The sequence below is a fragment of the Mustela nivalis genome, assembly GCF_964662115.1.
Source record: "Mustela nivalis genome assembly, chromosome: 8".
NCBI lineage: Eukaryota > Metazoa > Chordata > Mammalia > Carnivora > Mustelidae > Mustela > Mustela nivalis.
In genome coordinates, this window is record NC_139027.1 from 104,704,784 (window position 1) to 104,726,012 (window position 21,229).

At 38.4% G+C, this 21,229-nt stretch overlaps 1 protein-coding gene across 4 annotated transcripts in view; it reads right to left on the reverse strand.

The window, feature by feature from the left end:
* The window catches only part of MACROD2 (mono-ADP ribosylhydrolase 2), a 1,944,634-nt gene that overhangs the window by 443,384 nt on the left and 1,480,021 nt on the right, over positions 1-21,229 (reverse strand). Inside the window, exon 9 of one of the 4 annotated variants that reach the window (XM_082743701.1) lies at positions 20,356-20,991. The exons of the other annotated variants lie outside the window; for them this stretch is intronic. Within the exon in view, the coding sequence (XP_082599827.1) occupies positions 20,926-20,991 (66 nt within the window). The 3' untranslated portion in view covers positions 20,356-20,925. Of the gene's footprint in view, positions 1-20,355; positions 20,992-21,229 lie in introns of those variants that run through there. 4 annotated transcript variants of the gene reach the window in all.

A 21,229-nucleotide genomic window follows, 5' to 3' on the forward strand; every position in this document is an offset into this window, starting at 1 on the left:
GAAGGATTATAAACCAGGGGTTATGTGATCACTTCCAAGGATTTCTTTTTATCAAATTCTGTAAAAATACTAAAAAGAGAGAGGCCTATTTTAGGATGGGCAGAATCACATTATAGCTCTGGGCAACTGGAAATTCACCAAACAGCAGCCCTATAAATAACTATTCAAAAGTTGTTCGAGTGAGAATAAAGGATAAGTTTCACTCCATCAACAAACCTTCTGATGGGCATAACTCATTGCTTGGTGATTTCTCTTTGTTTCTTAATCCATATTAATAATGGGCATTTTCAACATGCCAGAACGGTCACTGCATTCTTTGTAACATCCTATTCTGCAAACTAAAGATAGCAGCACAATTAATACATGTGATAAATGCACGAGCACCGAAGCTTTGTTTTTGATCTCACTTTTTAATCAACACTGAGGCCTTTTAACATTTAGCTTTCTTCCTTCTTGAATGCTTCTGAAGACATCCAATCCCTGGGGCCCGTGGAATAATGGAATCCACCTTTCTTTGTTTCAGTAGTTGACGAATGACTGCAGCCCCCCAGTCTCTTCATTTGTGCCAAGAAGACAGCCCATGTGGAAGTGATAACAAGAATTTCACCATCTCCGCTCGCAGGCCTTCCAGGAAAGAACAAAACCAGCGGTGACATGTCTTTATCAAAAACTGCCAGCTCTCAACTGTTCTGTCTTGGGCAAATATATTAATCCGTGTACTTGCTGAGGCTGCTCGTTAGACTCGAGCCTCCGGAAACCAGAAGTGCTGATGAGGGGAACGGTGTCACATGGAAGGCTGGCAAAACTGCATGGACCCCCGCTGCCGGTTGCAGTTTTATTGTTATTGTAATTGCAATAATAAATAAAACACCATGACCTTTGGTGCTCACGGTGATACCTCAAATTACTGCTTCATTTTCAGTCCCGTCCTTCCTACTCTTCGGGGGGCTCCTGTGTTGCTCCTGTGTTGGAAGGTGCTCCTGTGTTGCCTCCCCCAAGATTGCTGGATATTTACCAGTAGGCTTTTTGAAGGGGTGCTTCCTTATTTTCTGGTTGCCACTTTATTTATCATCCTTCATTACTGAGTACAAATTTATTTGAAATACTTAGATGAATGATCATTCTGAGAATAGACCCAGGGGCATGGGAGGGGATGGGAGCCCCAGATGCGGGAGACAGAAGGTCGGAAAATGTCCCATCGGGAAGGCGGAGGGAGGCCGGCCTTGTCTGCTCACTTGCACAACCACCTGCTGGGCTTCACTGCTTTTGGTTTCGGGGCTCCTTGCGGATGCAGTCAAAGTAGAGATTGAGTTGTCAGAGGCTCAGCCCAATCATCTGGAAATCATCCTTTTCTTTGAAGTAGGACTCATTAAAAATCAAGTTTCTGGCCCTGTTTCAGAGTTTGTGATTTCATCAGTCTGAGTGAGGCTTGAAAATTTACATTTCTAAGAAGTTCCCAGGACCACAGTTTGAGAACCATTGGTATAAGACTAACGGGACTCTACATTGTCCCTAAGACCTCCTGGGAACAGAGTTTTCAACATATTGGCATGGAAATACCTGGTTGTATAAAACCAGTCAAAGAACAGCAGAATTTAGAGTTAGTAACATACTTAAAGCACAGACATTATCAGACCTTAGAGAATTAAACGGATATATCCAAGGTCACAAACCTGTTAGACATAGAGCTGAGGCTCTAACGTATTCTTGACTCTTGTGACTTTGCTACGTCCTTGGTTATGACATTTGTATATTAAGAGTTTAACTAACATGGTTGAAATTGGTAAACATATATCAGCCTTCCTGCCTACCATCCTCTTGCACCCTTTTGATACTCCCTTTGACTCCACAAACTTTAAAAAAAAAAAAAAAATGGCACGTATTACCTTTGTACAAGCAAGAGAAGCCTGTAAGGGAGAGAGAACTAGATACATGTATTTAGAAGAGCTGTTCTCAGGAAAAAAAAAAAAAAAAGTCTGAATTCCATCAAATACTGTACAAGTAAACAAAAATTTCTTGACTAGAAGCAGGCTCCATGAGTACCATCCACACATGATTATTGTCCAGGAAATTGAAGCTGAAATCATGGACACCTATAATCTCATCTCATCTCTGGAAATAGCTATAGATAATAATCTTTTAACCCTCTTTAATTGACATATGAGACCAAGGAATCATAGGAGGTGGGGTCAGACTTGCCTGGAGCATAAGAATAAAGAACACTAAAATTAAGATTTCCCAATATCAAGGCCAATTTTTTTTTTTTCTCCATAAAAGAGGCTGATTATGGAGGGTGATAAATTTAACATAAGGCAAAATTTTGGATTGTAAGACTTCTCTGTTTTTTTAGGTGTGCTTATTGTTTGTTTCACCAAGCAGGTATTAATTTGCACTTAGGAAACAAATTGCAATTGAAGAGCAAAGAACAAAATTAAAATTGCGTATAAGGTTGGGTAATTTTTTAAAGTTTTATTTTGCTATCTTCCTCAGTGAAGGTACCAAGTTTGTTTTTTCAACATATCAAACAGGTAGCTAAAACTTGCAACATAGTCTTTTAATAATCAGAGTAAAACAAAACAAAAAACCACCACAGAATCAACCAAAAAAAACTAGACAACTAGCATTTTACAAGTTATGCTGTGTTAGAGTCGCCAGATTTAACAGAAAAATACATGATGTATCTGGTTAAATTTGAATTTCAAATGAGTAACAAAAAGTTATTTAAATATAAGTACATCCCATGCAATATTTAGGACATACTTATATAAAAATAATTATTTTCTATTCATCTGAAATTAAATTTAACTGGGAATCCTATGTTTTATCTGGCAACCCTAGAACTCCCTACTTTAAAATGTTTAATTAAAATGTTACTTGCTGGCAAATTAATACTAACTTAAATTTACGCAAGCCTATTATGAGAACAACAAAACCATTCAATATTCAATACATATCAGTGCTCTTATTTTCAGGGTGAGTGACTTGTTTCCAAGGAATTTGTGGAGGATACATGGCTTTTATTTATATACATTCATGAAATATACTCCATGTAACTCAAGGCAAACTGACCACAAAAATAGACTCCTTATTATAGACTATAATTAATTGATCTTTGCATGCAATCAATATTCATTTAAATTAATAATTCCTTAGTAAATAATTATTTTTAATAAATTTTATTCGTGTGGCAGAAAGAAATATAAGGGAGACTTAACCAAAAGGAGGAAAAGAACAGATAAAGAGCAATCACAAGAAGCACTGTGTTAGATCTAGGTCCGTGAGTCAATAGTCTCTCCAATCTAGATTTTTGTTGTGATTCTCCAAAGATATTACAATATATCAAGCCAATATCAATAACTTAGTGAAGAAATAAAAAGTTGCATTATATTGGTCTTTAGGATTTTTCTTTCCTATTTAACCATTTATCTATTCATACAAACAAAGGAGTTTTTATTGTCTTAGGATATAACAGCTATTGAATCTTGGAGGTTACACAGGTGTTCATTGTTCTATTCTTTCAACCTTTTTCTGTTTGAAGATTTTTATAACAAGTTGGGGGAGAAGAAAAATGTGAAAAAAAGAAAAATAATTAACAGCTATGTCATCTTTAAAATAGTTCTGGAAATAGCAAAACATAATGGGATATAGAATATGTCATATTCTAGTTTTCTTATTTAGAACACTGATTATTTTCATATTCCTATCTAGATATAGTCAACAAATACATTTATTGATTTCATTTGAATATCTCTTTGCCACTTTTGCCAATAAGTGGCAATAACACTATTTTTAATTCTCAATAAGTAAAATCAATTTTAATTCATCAATGATAAACAGATCCGTTAGCAATTTTCATAAAATAAAACTAAGTTACTTTTTATCTTAGGTAAATCATCTACAACAATCAAAACAGAAAGATTTTGCTTTATTAAAAGCAATCTAGAGGTAAATAAATCAACTAATAGATAGAGTTGTCTTACTTTTTTTCAGGCTGCCATAGCAAATATAGCATAGACTGAATGACTTATAAACAACAGAAAGGTATTTTCACAGTGCTGGGGGCTGGAAGTCTAAGATTAGGATTCCAGCATGGCTGGGTTCTACTGAGAGCCTTCTACCAGGTTGCAGACCTGCTGACTTCTTGTGTATCCTCATATTACAAAAAGAGAGCTTTCTGGAGTCCCTTGTATAAGGGCACTAATACCATTCATAAAGGGTCCAACCTCATGATCTGATTAACTATCAAAGTCCACCTCCTAATACCATCACCTTAGGGGTTAAGAGTTCAACATATGTATTTTGAAGGGACACAAATATTCAGTCCATAACAAGTGCCAAGTAAATTTTTTCTTCAATAAAGATAGAGCCTATAAACATAGAACCAATAGACATAAATCCAACCTGGCTAATCTTGTCAGAAGTATATTTACTGAACTTTTCAGTCGATGGAATATTATATAACCATGAAAAATGAGGGAGCACCACAGGTATATGAAAATAAAAGGGTTAATAATATTTCAATAAGAAAAATGCATTTTATAAAAATAGATACACCATTTATGTCTCTCAGTAGCTATGCTATGGTAATCTTAGATTATGACATTAAATATAAAGAAATCCAGAAAACTATCCCATGTTTATAGTTTCAGAGAATTAATTTGTAAAACACTCACTTAACCTTTAGCCAAAAGCTTTCTGTCCCTTTACCCTATGGATCTTAATTGTAACGCTGGGATGAGCTTTCGTATTTCCATCTAAAGCCTCAGTTTCACTTTCTTATCTGCCAAAGGAGCAACAGGCAATTCTGCATATGATCAAGGAAAGGCAAAATACAGTGATTAATAGGTAAATAATGAAACCTCAGGTCCAATTAACTCAGATTTATTACTAGGTACTTCAGCTTATTTTTTTCCTTTTCAAAGATATGCTTTATTTTCTGTTGCCCTTTCATTTCTGTCTTGATAAATTTCCCTGTCCTCCCTCAAATTTCTTCTGCCTGTTACTAATCTTCACACCTATCTGAATACAAAATTTGCCTTTATTTCCCTGAATTCTCTTCTACTCTGCTTCATCCACTTTACACTGTGTGTTCTTTTTTCTTCTCCCAGTTCTCAAACTTAACTATCATTTGCTAAATGTCAAAATCATCGGTCAAAAGGCAAAAATAAGTCAAGCTATGAGTTTTAACTCTATAATGTCAAACACCTGATTTTCTTGATTTATTTTTTTGAAAGGCAAGAAATATAAACATAAAAATTACAGTTTAAGGATATATTTGAAGAGACAGTAATTTTATTTTCAATTTACTTAAAATCCCAAGTACGGTTCTTTTTCTTGGCGGGGGGGGGGTTGGCAGGGGGAGGCTTACATTTCCAGTTATTGACTTATTCTTCTTGTTCTTGTTTAGAAGAAATACCACCTAGCTTCCATTTGGCAATTCCCTACTTCCCTTGGCAGATCTTTATATATAGTTTCCATTTAATAATAAGTCTTAACAAATGAGTATGTCTAAAGTGGCCTACAACTATGGGCATTATATATTCAGTGTAAAATACTGCAAAAATATAGAAGAGCAAAAAAAAACGAAAATCAAAAATCACTTGCAGTCCTACCTTCCAAAAATTGCTGTTAGCATTTTATACATATGCACACATGTACACATACTCACCATACCTACATAGCACATATCACTATTTAAAAGAAAATGTTCACAAGACTACCTCTCTCTCCCTTTTGAGTAGACCCAAATATGTCTACTTCCAGAACCTCTCCTTTCTGGTTGACAACAACATTCTGAGAATAACAAGAAGGAGGGAGCCTGAACCTGAATAATCACATGGAGCAGAACCATCCTACTAACTTTGACCTCGATGTTAAATTGGAGAGATATAAACTTCCCTCTTCTCTAAGCTATTGCATATAGGGCCATCTTTGTTAGAGAGCCACTCTATCTAATACATTGCTCTAATGGACAAAATTTATGGTAAATATTCTAGGAATTCAGAGAAGAGAGAATGACGTATTGGCTTGAGACATACGGAAGGCTTCAGAGGAAATATGACACTTAAACAAAATAAGCATAATAGAGTTTCAAGTTCAAAATGGCAGCTGAGCACAGGCATTTGCCTCTCCTTCAGGAAAGCACATTATAATGGCCGTGAAGGAATATAAAATGAAATGGATGGGATATTTCAATTTCTAGATGACAAAAAGCAAACAGAAATGTTTGGTCAGGAGATGACACAGAAAAAGACACAGTCCAGAAGATGTACCAGAGGGAGCCACAGAGGAGATGGCAGCCAGCTTTCCTGTCAGAACTCTGGAGGATTCTATGCATAAGGATTTCTCAACCTCAGCACCACTGACAGGGCCAAATAATTCTTTGTGTGAGGGGCTGTTCTGTACAATGTAGGATGCCAGAAACACTACTCTTTCTTGCAACCCCAACGATCAAAAATGTCTCCAGACTTTGTCAAACATTCCCAGAAGGCAAAACTGCCCTAGTTGAGAACTGCTACTCTATATTATTCATTCTCCAAATATTTATTGAATACTTCTTGTGTACCAGACTCTAGTCTAGGTACTGGAGATACAGAAGTGAGCTAAATCATCAAAAATTCTTTTAAAAAAATTTTTATTTATTTATTTATCGTAGAGAGGGCGAGTGAGCAAGCATGAGGGTGGCAGGACAGAAAGGGAGGGAGAGAGAATTCCAAGAAGAATGCCCTGAACTCATGACCCATGTGATCATGACCTGAGCCCAAATCAAGTCTGATTCTTAACAAATGGAGCCTCCTAGGTGACCCTCAAAATTCGTATCCTTTCTTTCCTAGTGGGACTAAGTAGGTAAAAAGCAAACTAAAAGAGCAAAGGATATAATTTGTCAAGCACTATGGAGATAATAGAGAGAGAGAAAAAAAAAAATAGAAGACACTGAGGAGAAAAGGGAAAAAGCAAGATGGAAATATGCATTTCCAGAGCAGCTGTGCCATTTGGCTTTCAAACCCCTTTCCTCATTTCATATTTTGGAGATCTCAAGTCCTGGGTTTTGCTTTTGGAAAACCACTGGAGAGGTATTTGCTAAACAGTGTGAATAGGCTGCAGGGAAGAATTGTGGATGTTGGTAATGGACCTTAGAGGATTCTGAGCCATACACCAATGAAACTCAGAGAGCAGCATGGGCAAAGTGAGGGTTAAGAGAAAGAAGAGTGAGGTGGTACTAGTTAAATGATAAAGGGGGGAAAATGGCTGTAACAACTCGGGAATCTGATGTTGGGTGGTAAAAATGGAAGTAGATTTAGCCGAACCCCTGGCTATTAAATAGTGAACATACACACTTAACCTATTTTTAACTAATTTTCTCCATCAAACATTCAACAACGATGCTTTCTAAGGCTGTGCGAAATGAAATTTCCTTTCAGTTTATTTCATACAATTGCATTATGATGCTGAGTAGGACAGACAGTTGAATCTCATTAACTAAGCTTTACTAATATTATTGAAGAAAAATGAATGAGGAGCCTTTTTCTTGAATAAAATCTTTAGTCAAAAATTCACACTTTAAGACACATGGAAACCAACACTTAGAAATATTTACTGATATCTAGTGGGCTCATTTTATTTTCTTTGAGGAACACATGGAATTGTTGGTACAGTCCTAACAGCTTGAAGCCTCAAGCGCAGACAAGGGAATGGGAAGCTGAGACAGTAAGATTTTTTTCCCCTTAAAGGTTTTATTTTACATAATATTTTGGCATTTTCCCACCACAACTATTACCACAAAGTCATCTCTTTGTGATTTCCAATATGTGGTAAGATACTTGCTTGTGAATATGTTATGAAACAGAGGATGAATGAACTATGCTTACAAAAAAATTGATTATTTGGGAGGTACCTATGTTTCCTTAACTAAATATTCTTTTCTATTTGCTATCTAACATTCTTTGACAGAGATTTGGGGGGGTGGTATATATACTTATAAGGGAGGAGGAGGGCATTCTTTAAAAACCAGATCAATGAAGCACCCCCCCCCCACACACACACGTCAACTACCACAAGCATAGCCCCAGTCCTCCAATATGGTTTACTAATTTCTGATTATGTATTTTGTTTCCTACTAAGTCAAGCTGGTAGAATCAATTTCTGTACCATCACATGCCATTAGTGGAGACCTGTCAATCCACCTGGCTGGTTATCTCAGTGATAACCAGCCAAGTCAGAATTATTACTGTTCTATAAACATTTGATCATTCTTGCTTCTTTGCTCATTCTACACTATAGAACTCCCTTGCTCCCCCCTCCTACTGTAATGGCCTCCCTTCTACTCCTGTGTATGCAAATCTTTCTCTCTGTCCATTTTTTTCACTCTCTCCTTAGAGCCCCCTTCCTAAAAAATTTACCCTAAATATTTCCCTCCTTCTCTTATCTCTTTAGGGCTTACGTTATATATCTGCTAATTTTGGTGGTGCCAAATTATATGCTATATTGGATTGCCATCTAATTGTTGTGCGAGGTTAGATATCTTTTGGTCCAAAATACAAAATCCAATATCTAAAAGATATTAGATACTTTTTTTTTCTTTTTGCTTAGTTTATGGTAAGGGCCAAAAGATACACTATTTTTGGTATCCACTTCAGCATCTGATATTCTGAAATGCTTATGAAAGAAATCTCACTACTGTCCACTAGGACAGACACTCTAAGGATAAACACAAAACCAACATTCTAAACTTTGAGTAGTTTATATTGATGACCTTGCCTTTTCTTAAAAAAAAAAAACAAAAACAAAAACAAAAAAAAAAAAAAAAAAAAAAAACCTCTATTTCCCCTTTATAAAGATGTAAATAAAGAAAAAGGCTTCCTTCTTCATTAGTCCATTTTACTTGCCATCATCTCTCATTAACTCATTAACCTGTACTCTTCTCCTTGAGTGTGATGCTTACCTGCAGCAACCAGATGTCAAGTGGGACCCCTGAGTGCTCCTGAACCCCCTATATGTAGTATATAGTTATCAAGATTACTATGTAAACAAGGGAGATTTAGATTTATATAATGGGAAGTTAAATGGCCATGATACAAATAGGGACGATAAAAGGATAATTGGCATACCCAAATTGCTCTTAAATATGAGTTGATTATCATTGACTTCTTGCCAGAGTGTTTTCACACAAAGTTTCACCGGTTAGTTAGTGTTGATAATGAAAAGAACACTTTAATACTAGATGAATTAGAACATACAAGTTGGGTTGATCTTATTTGTGTTGGCAGTTCTGCAATGGATTGCTTTGGGTACATCACTGTAAAAGAATAGGGGACCATGTGGGTCTGAATCACACCATGATACCTCATAAGCCTGCAAATGATGGAAATTGCTTCTTTGAGCTATGTCATTTTTCTTGTTGGGAATGATGTTTTGCCCACACTGGATGCTGTTATTAAGGAAAATTATTCTACCCAGGGCCCAAGTTCATCTAATAGCTATTGGCTGCCTCCTCTATGATAGGAACTCTGCTAGGTGCAAGAGATAAAATGGCAATCATACACATGGTCCCTGCCCCCTGAGACTCTTAGTGGGATTCTAGAGAAAAGAACGAATCAAATATAGAATTGTAACTATCATGAATGGTCTAAAGGCAAAGTATAAGAGGTAATGAGAGTTTGTTTCTTCCTCAGTGTCAAAATATTCCATCTTCATGCGGTGACAGTGCGGCACCTGGATATGGCCCAACATTGAGATATTTTTGGAGGAACAGAGAGCCCAAGGCAGTCATAGTAGCTAAATGGGCAGTATCAGGAACTGCCATGCCAGACACCTATGACCAAAGTGGCTGACTCTACTCAGGTGGTCTGGGGCCAGTAGAGATCCTCACAGTTTCTGGTCTCAGAGAGAAAAAACATACAGGAATATATATGAAACCAGACCTATCTGTTGGAGTTGTGAGCACAACCTGCCCATAACTCTATGAGATGACGCAAAGTCGGAGCATAGTTCAACTACTTTGGTGAATACAGACAAGGAAAGACCCACAAGATGAGGAAATAAGCCATAATTCAAGACAGCCATGAGGAAATACCAGGTCATGTAGCCATGATATAACTTGTATAGTTCATAAGAAACAAGCCTCCACCAATCTTTGAAGTACTTATGTGCAAGGCTATTCATCAGCAAATGGGACTCAAAGAATTGACCCTTTGAAATGCACAGAACATCCACTGAAGAATATCTTTGGATAGCTAATTCACAAACTTATGAGATGAGGGGTTATTTTATACATCTCCCTAGAATTGGTTAATTCTGCCTTAGAGCATAAGTAACTCTTAACTAGATGGAAAGAAAAGAATATGCACAGGAATTGAGGGGCAGGAAAGGTGGTAAGACCTACATCATTCTTTTTTTTTTTTTAAGATTTTATTTATTTACTTGACAGAGAGAGATCACAAGTAGGCAGAGAGGCAGGCAGAGAGGCAGGCAGAGAGAGAGGAGGAAGCAGGCTCCCTGCTGAGCAGAGAGCCGGATGCGGGACTCGATCCCAGGACCCTGAGATCATGACCTGAGCTGAAGGCAGTGGCTTAACCCACTGAGCCACCCAGGCACCCGACCCACATCATTCTTAATGCTTCATAAATAAAGTAACTTCAGCGGTTCTCAGATATTGGGCAGCATTGAAATTCAAGAAATTCTGCACAAAATGTTTGTTTGGGAACTACTCCATTATGTCCTTGAATACTCATGACCAATAACAGATGGAGATACCCACGCAGAGGGAAGTTAAGCATCCTCTGGATGCCCCATTATAGAAACTGGAGTTCCTCTGATTTATGAACAGCAGTCACTCAAACAGACCTGTTCTGCCTTTTCTGCATCCAGAAAAGCGTTCAATTTTCCAACAGAGTACAAATGGAAGGGCAGACTTGGATTCTGTCCTGTATGCAGAGGAAGCCCACTGGATGGCCATAAAAGAAAAAAAAAATGAATAGAATTACAGGGCATGAACCATAGTTAGTAGCTCTGAGCCTTGTTAGCAAGCCAAAGACCTCAACAACAGTCATTTTCCAGTATGCTTTGGTGTTAAATCAGTGGCTCTAGTCTTTGATGAACATTGGAATCACTGAGGATCTTTAAAAATACTGATGCTTGGCTCCCATACCTAAGCATTCTGATTTAGTTGGTATGGGACAACCTGAGCATCTGGGATTTTTAGAATTCCCCAGGTTTTTCTAATGTGCAACAAAGTTTGGGAGGCGTTATAGCAAATGAAAACTACTGATGGTAAAAAAGCAAACAAACAAACAAAACTACTGATGGTGTTATGGGCCTGCTTTGAGTCAACTTATCAGGAAATTGATGTGACTTTATAGGGGCTATTGGTCATCTTGTCGTCATCAATGAGACCTACACATGATCCTTCTCTGGTGTCACAGGACAGGCCATTAAGAGTAAACTTCAGCAGTAAGGATCTTGAAACAGTCATCAAAAATCTCCAAACAAACAAAAGTCCAGGGCCAGACAGCTTCTCGGGGGAGTTTTACCAAACATTTAAAGAAGAACTAATTCCTATTCTCCTGAAACTGCTCCAAAAAATAGAAATGGAAGGAAAACTTCCAAACTCATTTTATGAGGCCAGCATCACCTTGATCCCAAAACCAGACAAGGATCCCATCAAAAAAGAGAACTACAGACCAATATCCTTGATGAACACAGATGCGAAAATTCTCACCAAAATACTAGCCAATAGGATTCAACAGTACATTAAAAGGATTATTCACCACGACCAAGTGGGATTTATTCCCACTGGGCTGCAAGGTTGTTTCAACATCCGCGAATCAATCAATGTGATACAACACGTCAATAAAAGAAAGAACAAGAAACCTATGATACTCTCCATAGATGCTGAAAAAGCATTTGACAAAGTACAGCATCCTTTCCTGATCAAAACTCTTCAAAGTGTAGGGATAGAGGGCACATACCTCAATATTATCAAAGCCATCTATGAAAAACCCACTGCAAATATCATTCTCAATGGAGAAAAACTGAAAGCTTTTCCGCTAAGGTCAGGAACACGGCAGGGATGTCCATTATCACCACTGCTATTCAACATAGTACTAGAGGTCCTAGCCTCAGCAATCAGACAACAAAAGGAAATTAAAGGCATCCAAATCAGCAAAGAAGTAGTCAAATATCACTCTTTTTTTTAAAAATTTTATTTATTTATTTATTTGACAGAGAGAAATCACAAGTAGATGGAGAGGCAGGCAGAGAGAGAGAGAGAGAGGGAAGCAGGCTCCCTGCCAAGCAGAGAGCCTGATGCGGGACTCGATCCCAGGACCCGGAGATCATGACCTGAGCCGAAGGCAGTGGCTTAACCCACTGAGCCACCCAGGCGCCCCCAAATATCACTCTTTGCAGATGATATGATACTATATGTGGAAAACCCAAAAGACTCCACTCCAAAACTGCTAGAACTTGTACAGGAATTCAGTAAAGTGTCAGGATATAAAATCAATGCACAGAAATCAGTTGCATTTCTCTACACCAACAACAAGATAGAAGAAAGAGAAATTAAAGAGTCCATCCCATTTACAATTGCACCCAAAACCATAAGATACCTAGGAATAAACCTAGCCAAAGAGGCAAAGAATCTATACTCAGAAAACTATAAAGTACTCATGAAAGAATTTGAGGAAGACACAAAGAAATGGAAAAATGTTCCATGCTCCTGGATTGGAAGAATAAATATTGTAAAAATGTCTATGCTACCTAAAGCAATCTACACATTTAATTCAATTCCTATCAAAGTACCATCCATTTTTTTTTTCAAAGAAATGGAACAAATAATCCTAAAATTTATATGGAACCAGAAAAGACCTCAAATAGTCAAAGGAATATTGAAAAAGAAAGCCAAAGTTGGTGACATCACAATTCCAGACTTCAAGCTCTATTACAAAGCTGGCACCATCAAGACAGCATGGTACTGGCACAAAAACAGACACATAGATCAATGGAACAGAATAGAGAGCCCAGAAATAGACCCTCAACTCTATGGTCAACTAATCTTTGACAAAGCAGGAAAGAATGTCCAATGGAAAAAAGACAGCCTCTTCAACAAATGGTGCTGGGAAAGTTGGACAACCACATGCAGAAAAATGAAATTGGACCATTTCCTTACACCACACACGAAAATAGACTCAAAATGGATAAAGGACCTCAATGTGAGAAAGGAATCCATCAAAATCCTTGAAGAGAACACAGGCAGCAACCTCTTCGACCTCAGCCAGAGCAACATCTTCCTAGGAACATCGCCAAAGGCAAGGGAAGCAAGGACAAAAATAAACTATTGGGATTTCATCAAGATCAAAAGCTTTTGCACGGCAAAGGAAACAGTTAACAAAACCAAAAGACAACTGACAGAATGGGAGAAGATCTTTGCAAACGACATATCAGATAAAGGGCTATTGTCCAAAATCTATAAAGAACTTAGCAAACTCAACACCCAAGGAACAAATAATCCAATCAAGAAATGGGCAGGGGCGCCTGGGTGGCTCAGTGGTTTAAGCCGCTGCCTTCGGCTCAGATCATGATCTCAGGGTCCTGGGATTGGGTCCCGCATCGGGCTCTCTGCTCAGCAGGGAGCCTGCTTCCCTCTCTCTCTCTCTGCCTCCCTCTCCATCTACTTGTGATTTCTCTCTGTCAAATAAATAAATAAAATCTTAAAAAAAAAAAAAAAAAAGAAATGGGCAGAAGACATGAACAGACATTTCTGTAAAGAAGACATCCAGATGGCCAACAGACACATGAAAAAGTGTTCCACATCACTCGGCATCAGGGAAATACAAATCAAAACCACAATGAGATATCACCTCACACCAGTCAGAATGGCTAAAATCAACAAGTCAGGAAATGACAGATGCTGGCGAGGATGCGGAGAAAGGGAAACCCTCCTACACTGTTGGTGGGAATGCAAGCTGGTACAGCCACTCTGGAAAACAGCATGGAGGTTCCTCAAAATGTTGAAAATAGAACTGCCCTATGACCCAGCAATTGCACTATTGGGTATTTACCCTAAAGATACAAATGTAGTGATCCAAAGGGGCACGTGCACCCGAATGTTTATAGCAGCAATGTTTACAATAGCCAAACTATGGAAAGAACCTAAATGTCCATCCACAGATGAATGGATAAAGATGATGTGGTATATATACACAATGGAATACTATGCAGCCATCAAAAGAAATGAAATCTTGCCATTTGCGATAACGTGGATGGAACTAGAGGGTATCATGTTTGGCGAAATAAGTCAAGCAGAGAAAGACAATTATCATATGATCTCCCTGATATGAGGAAGTGGTGATGCAACATGGGGGCTTAAGTGGGTAGGAGAAGAATCAATGAAACAAGATGGGATTGGGAGGGAGACAAACCATAAGTGACTCTTAATCTCACAAAACAAATTGAAGGCTGCTGGGGGGAGGGGGGTTGGGAGAAGGGGGGGGTTATGGACATTGGGGAGGGTATGTGCTATGGTGAGTAATGTGAAATGTGTAAACCTGGTGATTCACAGACCTGTACCCCTGGGGATAAAAATATATTATATGTTTATAAAAAATAAAAAATTTAAAAAACAAAAAAAAGAATCAACTTCAGTATGCTCCTAGCTACACTCACCAGCTTTTCTGTCTAGGTTTCTCTTATCTACTGCTGCCTGGTCCTTCTTAGTACCTGTAGCCTTTCACCTGATGTGTCCTTATCTGGAGTCTTTTTGTTCTAAACCATGTTCTTTTCCTGGTGCAGAGTGATAAGACTACCTGATACCCAAACCATGTTAATGTAACCCAGCATCTTGAACACTGGGAAGTTAAACAGATCTCCCCAGATCCCATTTTTAAGAGACCTGTGGCATCCTGGAAGGGACTGGGAAGTACACATTGAGATCCATGGTTGGAGATAGACCCTTTTCCAATTGTGCTCCATTAACAGCTATTTCCTATCCAGCACCTGTGGTTTCAATGTAAAGCATTTCCCAGCGGCATTAGAAATTCAAAGGGCAGAGTTAACTTTAGGGGATCTCCAAAGAGTTGTGAACAGCAGAAAACCTGACCATTAAATGTGAATGAAAGATCTGTCATTCTTGGGAAAACAAACAAACAAACAAACAAACTCTCTTTCTATTGAGGTAGATTAATACTGTTAGATTTTCTGGAATTCGCTCTACTAAGGTAACAACATAAATGGCCACCAAGGAATTTTGTGGTGCAGAAGTTCAAATAAATATAAGCAAACTGTAGTCAAGAAATCATTTGATTATGACTGAGGCCTTTGAGTACAGTGGTCCCTCTTATCCATAGTTTTGCTGCAGTTTCAGTTATCTGCAGTCAACCATGGTCAAGAAATAGATGATCCTCCTGATATATCATCAGAAGATCATTCATTAGTAGTCAAACACCACATCACAATGCCTATGTCATTCAACTCACTTCATCTCATCACACAAGGAGAAGGGTAAGTACAGTATAAAATATTTTGAGAAAGAAAACATTCACATAAATTTCATTTCATATATTATTATAATTGTTTTATTTATTATAGTTGTTAATCTCTTACTATGCTTAATTCACAAATTAAACTTTATCAGAGGTATGCATGTCTGTGTGAGGAAAAGTATAGTATTTATAGGGTTTGGCAATATCTGCAGTTTTAAGCATCCCCTGGGGGTCTTGGAACATATTCCCTGTGGATAAGGAAGGGACTACCTTATTCCCAAGGCAGGAACAGACTGGCAAACTTGATTTGCACTAATGAAGTAGTGCTAACCCAAAGGACTCTGTCTGGATCAAAGAGGGACATCCTAAGGATCAAATATGGCTAAGCCCAACTCTCTGTAAGTACTGGCAAAGTAGCTATAAAGTAGAACCCAAATACTTAAATTTTAAAAAATATCCTCAGATCACTTTAATGTAAGTATCACTGCAATGACTTGATGGCACTGACAAGCACTGCATCCCAGGAAAGTTATTATATCACCATTCAAGGCAGTATTCCTGTGGGGAGAATTCCAATCACATAGGTAACTAAGCCAGGAAAGAAATTTCTGAGAAAGAAATTTTTCTTGCTACTCACTTTTATGCAAGTTTTTTCATGTGAGTATCCTCTTACATTGCTTAGTCTCAACATAGCCCGAGCCGCCAGTCTAAGAATCTGAAGAAGAGTGTTCAATAGAATTTTCTGCAATGATGGAAATGTTCTTATTCTACTCTGTTCAATATGGTAGCCAGTAGCCACATGAGGTTATTGAGTGGCTGAAATGTGGTTGGTAAAAATAAATAATTGGACTTTTCATTTTACTAAATTAATTTTAACTTAAGTAGTCATTTGTAACTAATGCCTACCACATTATACAGTGAAAAGAGATAACCCACCTTCAGTAGAAAGTATGCAGAGCTATAGCTGAGCACTAGAGAGTAAATATGTCCTTCTATTAGACAATTCCCTGTCCTGGGATTTCCCATAGGTGATAATTCCCCTTCCTCCTTAAATGAAGAACAAGAAACAAAAATCTGTTGTAACTGACCCATTATTCACCCAAAACAGGGATTATCTTATGGGGGGAGGGGGCCTGGGAGAAGGGGGGTGGGGTTATGGACATTGGGGAGGGTATGTGCTTTGGTGAGTGCTGTGAAGTGTGTAAACCTGGCGATTCACAGACCTGTACCCCTTGGGATAAAAATATATGTTTATAAAAAATAAAAAATTAAAAAATTAAAAAACAGGGATTATCTTAGAATGATAGCCCATGAACCGTATCTGGCCCATAGATATGTTTGGATTGGTTTGTGTTTGTGTTTTTTTTTTTAACGTTTTTAAAATTAAGTTTTAATATTTTTAAATTGATTTTTAAAAAATCTCAATTATCTGTCTTCTTCAAAAAAATTAGTGAGGTCACCTTGGCTAATCCTTTAAGGCGGTTAGTATCTGGAACCAAGTCAAAGGGGCTCTTGAAGTTCAGTGGAGACAGCCTACTTCTCTCACACAGGCCTGTCTGGGTCCCTGGAATGGCTGGAGTTTCAGAGACCTGATTTACAAATCTTGCCCAGGCAGAAGCATCAAATCTGAGAGTCAGGAAAACCGGGCAATTTTTTCTCTCCTCTGGTCTCACCTTATATACTCAACAAAGAAAGGAATGGCCTCGATACAAACACCTTCTATTCAAGGTAGAATTCATCAATGTTCTTCAAAAGCAAACATGCATGTGCACACATGCAGAGGATTTCAAAGTTAGTGGAACAGGAGGAGTGTGAGCCTAGGCCAAGGCTGCTGGTTTCAGAATATCCTGAAGTGATATTAACTAGCTTGAGCTTGTTACTTAGCCATGGGTCAGTTTCTAGATCTGCAAAATGCTGGGATAAAGAGCCTGGAATAGGGCTTGGCACGTCACATGTGCTCAGTACATGTTAGCTACTATTGTTCTAGAGTTTCAATGTTATCTATCTATCATCTATTCATTCATCACATATGGAAACCACCTCTTCATGGAGAAAGAATGAAGATAACTCTTACCCATGGTACCTTACAGAGACATGAGCAGGTTTTTACTCTTCAATCAATTCTAAACCACAGCAGAAATCTCACTTTGCTTATATATGGTAAGCAAGCAGTCCCAAGAAACCAGTTATTAGTGACTCATCAAAAGCTCCCTGCTTTTCCAATGTGCTAACGACAGCAGCACAGCCTGGGATGAGTTCTGAATAACACAGACACAAATGTGTGCACAGCTTTCTTTCCTGCTGGTACACAGAAACACAGTGAGAAAACAACTCTGCCTGCACAAAGGAAGAAAACAGCCAAATGTGCCCCAAACCCACCGTTTGTCTGACCCAGACATGTCTCTTCCAACAGCATCCTTGAGCCACTGAACTTGACTGCAAGTTCAGAATAAAAAATTAAATTGCCAAAACTAAGATGACTCTAGGTATTCAGCTTTTTGTTGCAGATCTACTTTTTGAAAAGTACATTGTGTTTGAACCTGACCCAAATTATCTGCCAAATTATCACTTGTGATGAAACACTAGGCAATGTCCTATCCTCAGCAAAAATCTTTCTATGCTCTGAATAAATTTAGCTTTTAATTCATATGAAGTTAGGCAGCTCTTTAATAATCCTTCAAAGAGTGCTTAAGGCCAACCCAGAGATTGCCATAGATGGTTGATTTTTATTATGACTCTCATCCAGATGAATCTATGTTTGGGTGGTAAGAATGTAGTCCTGTCAATCACCTGCTCACCCACCTTCCCCAGGATCAACTGTGACTGTCTGAATACTTCCCCTCCATCCAGCAGTGGTTGGCGACACTAGTCGCCAGCACACAGACTACACTATTTGAGTCAAGAACTATGTTCAGTCCTGATTTTTTTTCCCCAATCACACCTATTTTCTGGCACAAAGTGATTATAAGCTCATGGTGCTAGGCTTGTAGATGAATTAAACAAAGCAAGAGAATCCCTACTGAGTTCATCCTTAATTTCTACTCAGAAATAATTCTAAACCTACCATAAAGAGTTATCCTCAGGGCACCCATAGGACTCAATAGGTTACGACTCTTGGATTCAACTCAGGTCATGACCTCATGATCCTTAGATCCAGCCCCATATTGGGTTCCATACTCACTGGGGAGTCTGCTTGAGATTCTCTTTCTCCTCTCCCCTTTCCCCTCCCTCTGCTCCTCTCTCCCTCTTGCTCTCTTAAACAAATAAATAAATAAATAAATTTAGAAATCAATTATCCTCAACATGCTAATTAAAATGCATTATCTCTTGAGGTACCTGGGTGGCTCAGTGGGTTAAAGCCTCTGACTTCGGCTCAGGTCATGATCCCAGGGTCTTGGGATCAAGCTCCACATCAGGCTCTCTGCTCAGTGGAGAGCCTACTTCCCCCTCTCTCTCTCTCTCTCTCTCTCTCTCTCTCTGCCTGCCTTTCTGCTTGCTTGTGATCTCTATCTGTCAAATAAATTAATTAAAAAAATAAAATAAATAAAATGCATTATCTCGGGGCACCTGGGTGGCTCAGTGGGTTAAAGCCTCTGCCTTCTGCTCAGGTCATGGTTCCAGGGTCCTGGGATCGAGCCCCACATCAGTCTCTCTGCTTACCAGAGAGCCTGCTTTCCTCCCTTTCGCTCTGCCTGCCTCTCTGCCTACTTGTGATCTCTGTCTGTCAAATAAATAAATAAAATCTTTTTTAAAAAATGCATTATCTCATTTAAACTCTCTCACCAACTAGAATATCTATTGTATCTATACATCATACATACTCACACACATGTCTTTGCGAATGATAATAGCAATACAAGCCCTAACCATAATAGTGATTTAGCATAGCTAACACTTGCATAGCATGTCACAAGCACACTCACATGCTGTCCTTTCGGTGCTTCTCAAAAGAGACCTTATAAGGCACACAGGATAAATGGGAGAACATTTTTCAAGCCTCAGTATGATCCAGGCACTGTGACAGGGTTTTCTGCATACTATCTCTTTAAGAGTACCAGGAATAGAGTGAGATGAGGGAGGCACCTAGGGTGTAGAATTTAAGGAGTTGTTCACCCTCTGAATCATCCAGTTGCAGAGTTGGTACCTGAAAGTTGCTCCTTAAACGGCACATCTTAGACACCCTGCTTGCCTCACCCGAGTCGTGGCCCTTCTCAGCCCCCTTGTCAGTTGCACATAATCTTCCTCCCAGATGAGTACTTCCCCAGACGACCACTTCCTCAACAGACTAGTACTCAAAGATCTTCAGCAACTTGCCAAAGGCCTTGAGTTGGTAAACCTTCTGACCCCCATTTTTTTTTACACTAAGGGGCCCATGGCCCAAAGCCATTGCCAAATAAAACCATACTTAATGAATTGCATGGAAAATTACTTGGCTCCTTCTACCTTCACTTAAAATTCAGTGTAGATAGCACTCCAAAGAAAATCTCCTTTTAATCATTGTTATCACTGTTTGTAAAATGAGAATGCTGTTTATTTTGAGCTTTGTTAGTTTCTTTAAAATCCTGCAATTAGCATATCCTAATTATGTATACTGTTGTTTTTTGTTTTTCATCAATAATTTTGATTTGTTTGGAGAATGTAATGATGTGGATGGACTACCCAAGAAGTAGCAGAAAGGAATGTGTGTCCTACAGTCATTCTCATTTTTATACAATTCAAAATTCTCTGTCCTGTAGCTCCGATGGCAGTTTATAGAAATTTACCAGAAATTCTTGGGCCCATTACTTTAGCTTTCTCCAAAATAAAATCCTCAGGTTAATACTTACCCAGCTCCAAAGTCACTAAGACAAAAAGCTTCAAGCTTAAAACAACTTCATTGTAAAGGGCTGTATATTTTATTTCTTCCTAGCAGCTGCAAATCTACTCACAGCAGTCCCAGACAGAATTTATGGGAATACAATAATATGCCAATTAACTACAGTCAACCAGTTCCTAATTCTACATCTCCAGAATGTCTATATTATTAATGGAAATCCCTGCGATGCTCACTGAGAAACAAGAAGCAAACTGAAAAAGAAGAAGAAGAAGAAGAAGAAGAAGAAGAAGAAGAAGAAGAAGAAGAAGAAGAAGAAGAAGAAATAAAAACAACCCACTCTTAATTATAGTTATAACAGTTCTTGCAGATGCACAATTCCTCACCTCGAACTTCAAGTTTGTGGATCAAATTCAGCCCTGTTCTCTGCTGGGGGAAGCTGCTCATGCAATTAGGGCAAGTTACCCAGGAGAAAAATCCACAGGCCTATCTACAAAGCACACAGCTGGGAAACATGTCTAATTATATATTTGTTCTTACTGTCCCTTCCCTGTGGTTTATACACCCACTTGCTATTAAATGTATCTGATGAGGAATAGAAGGAAAGGCTGTCTGAATTTGGGGGCTGTGGCTTCATCACGGTGAACTCCAATGAGATCTATGTTTGGTCCATGGCAAGTCTTCCAATGCCATCATCAAGAGCTAGGCCAAGACAGAAAATGGATATTGTTAAGATCCAGGCCAGGGTATTCAATTCAAGAAACCAAAAAGAAAGAACTTTGATCAGACATTATCTAAGCCCTGGTTTGATTTTTTTTGAACACATGTCTTGAGTTTTTTTTAAGGGTATGTAATGTGGGAGATGACCACCTGATTTCCAAAAGTGCCATAGAGAGACATAGAATGTGGTAGGCCCAATGAGACCTTTCAGTTCCTCTGT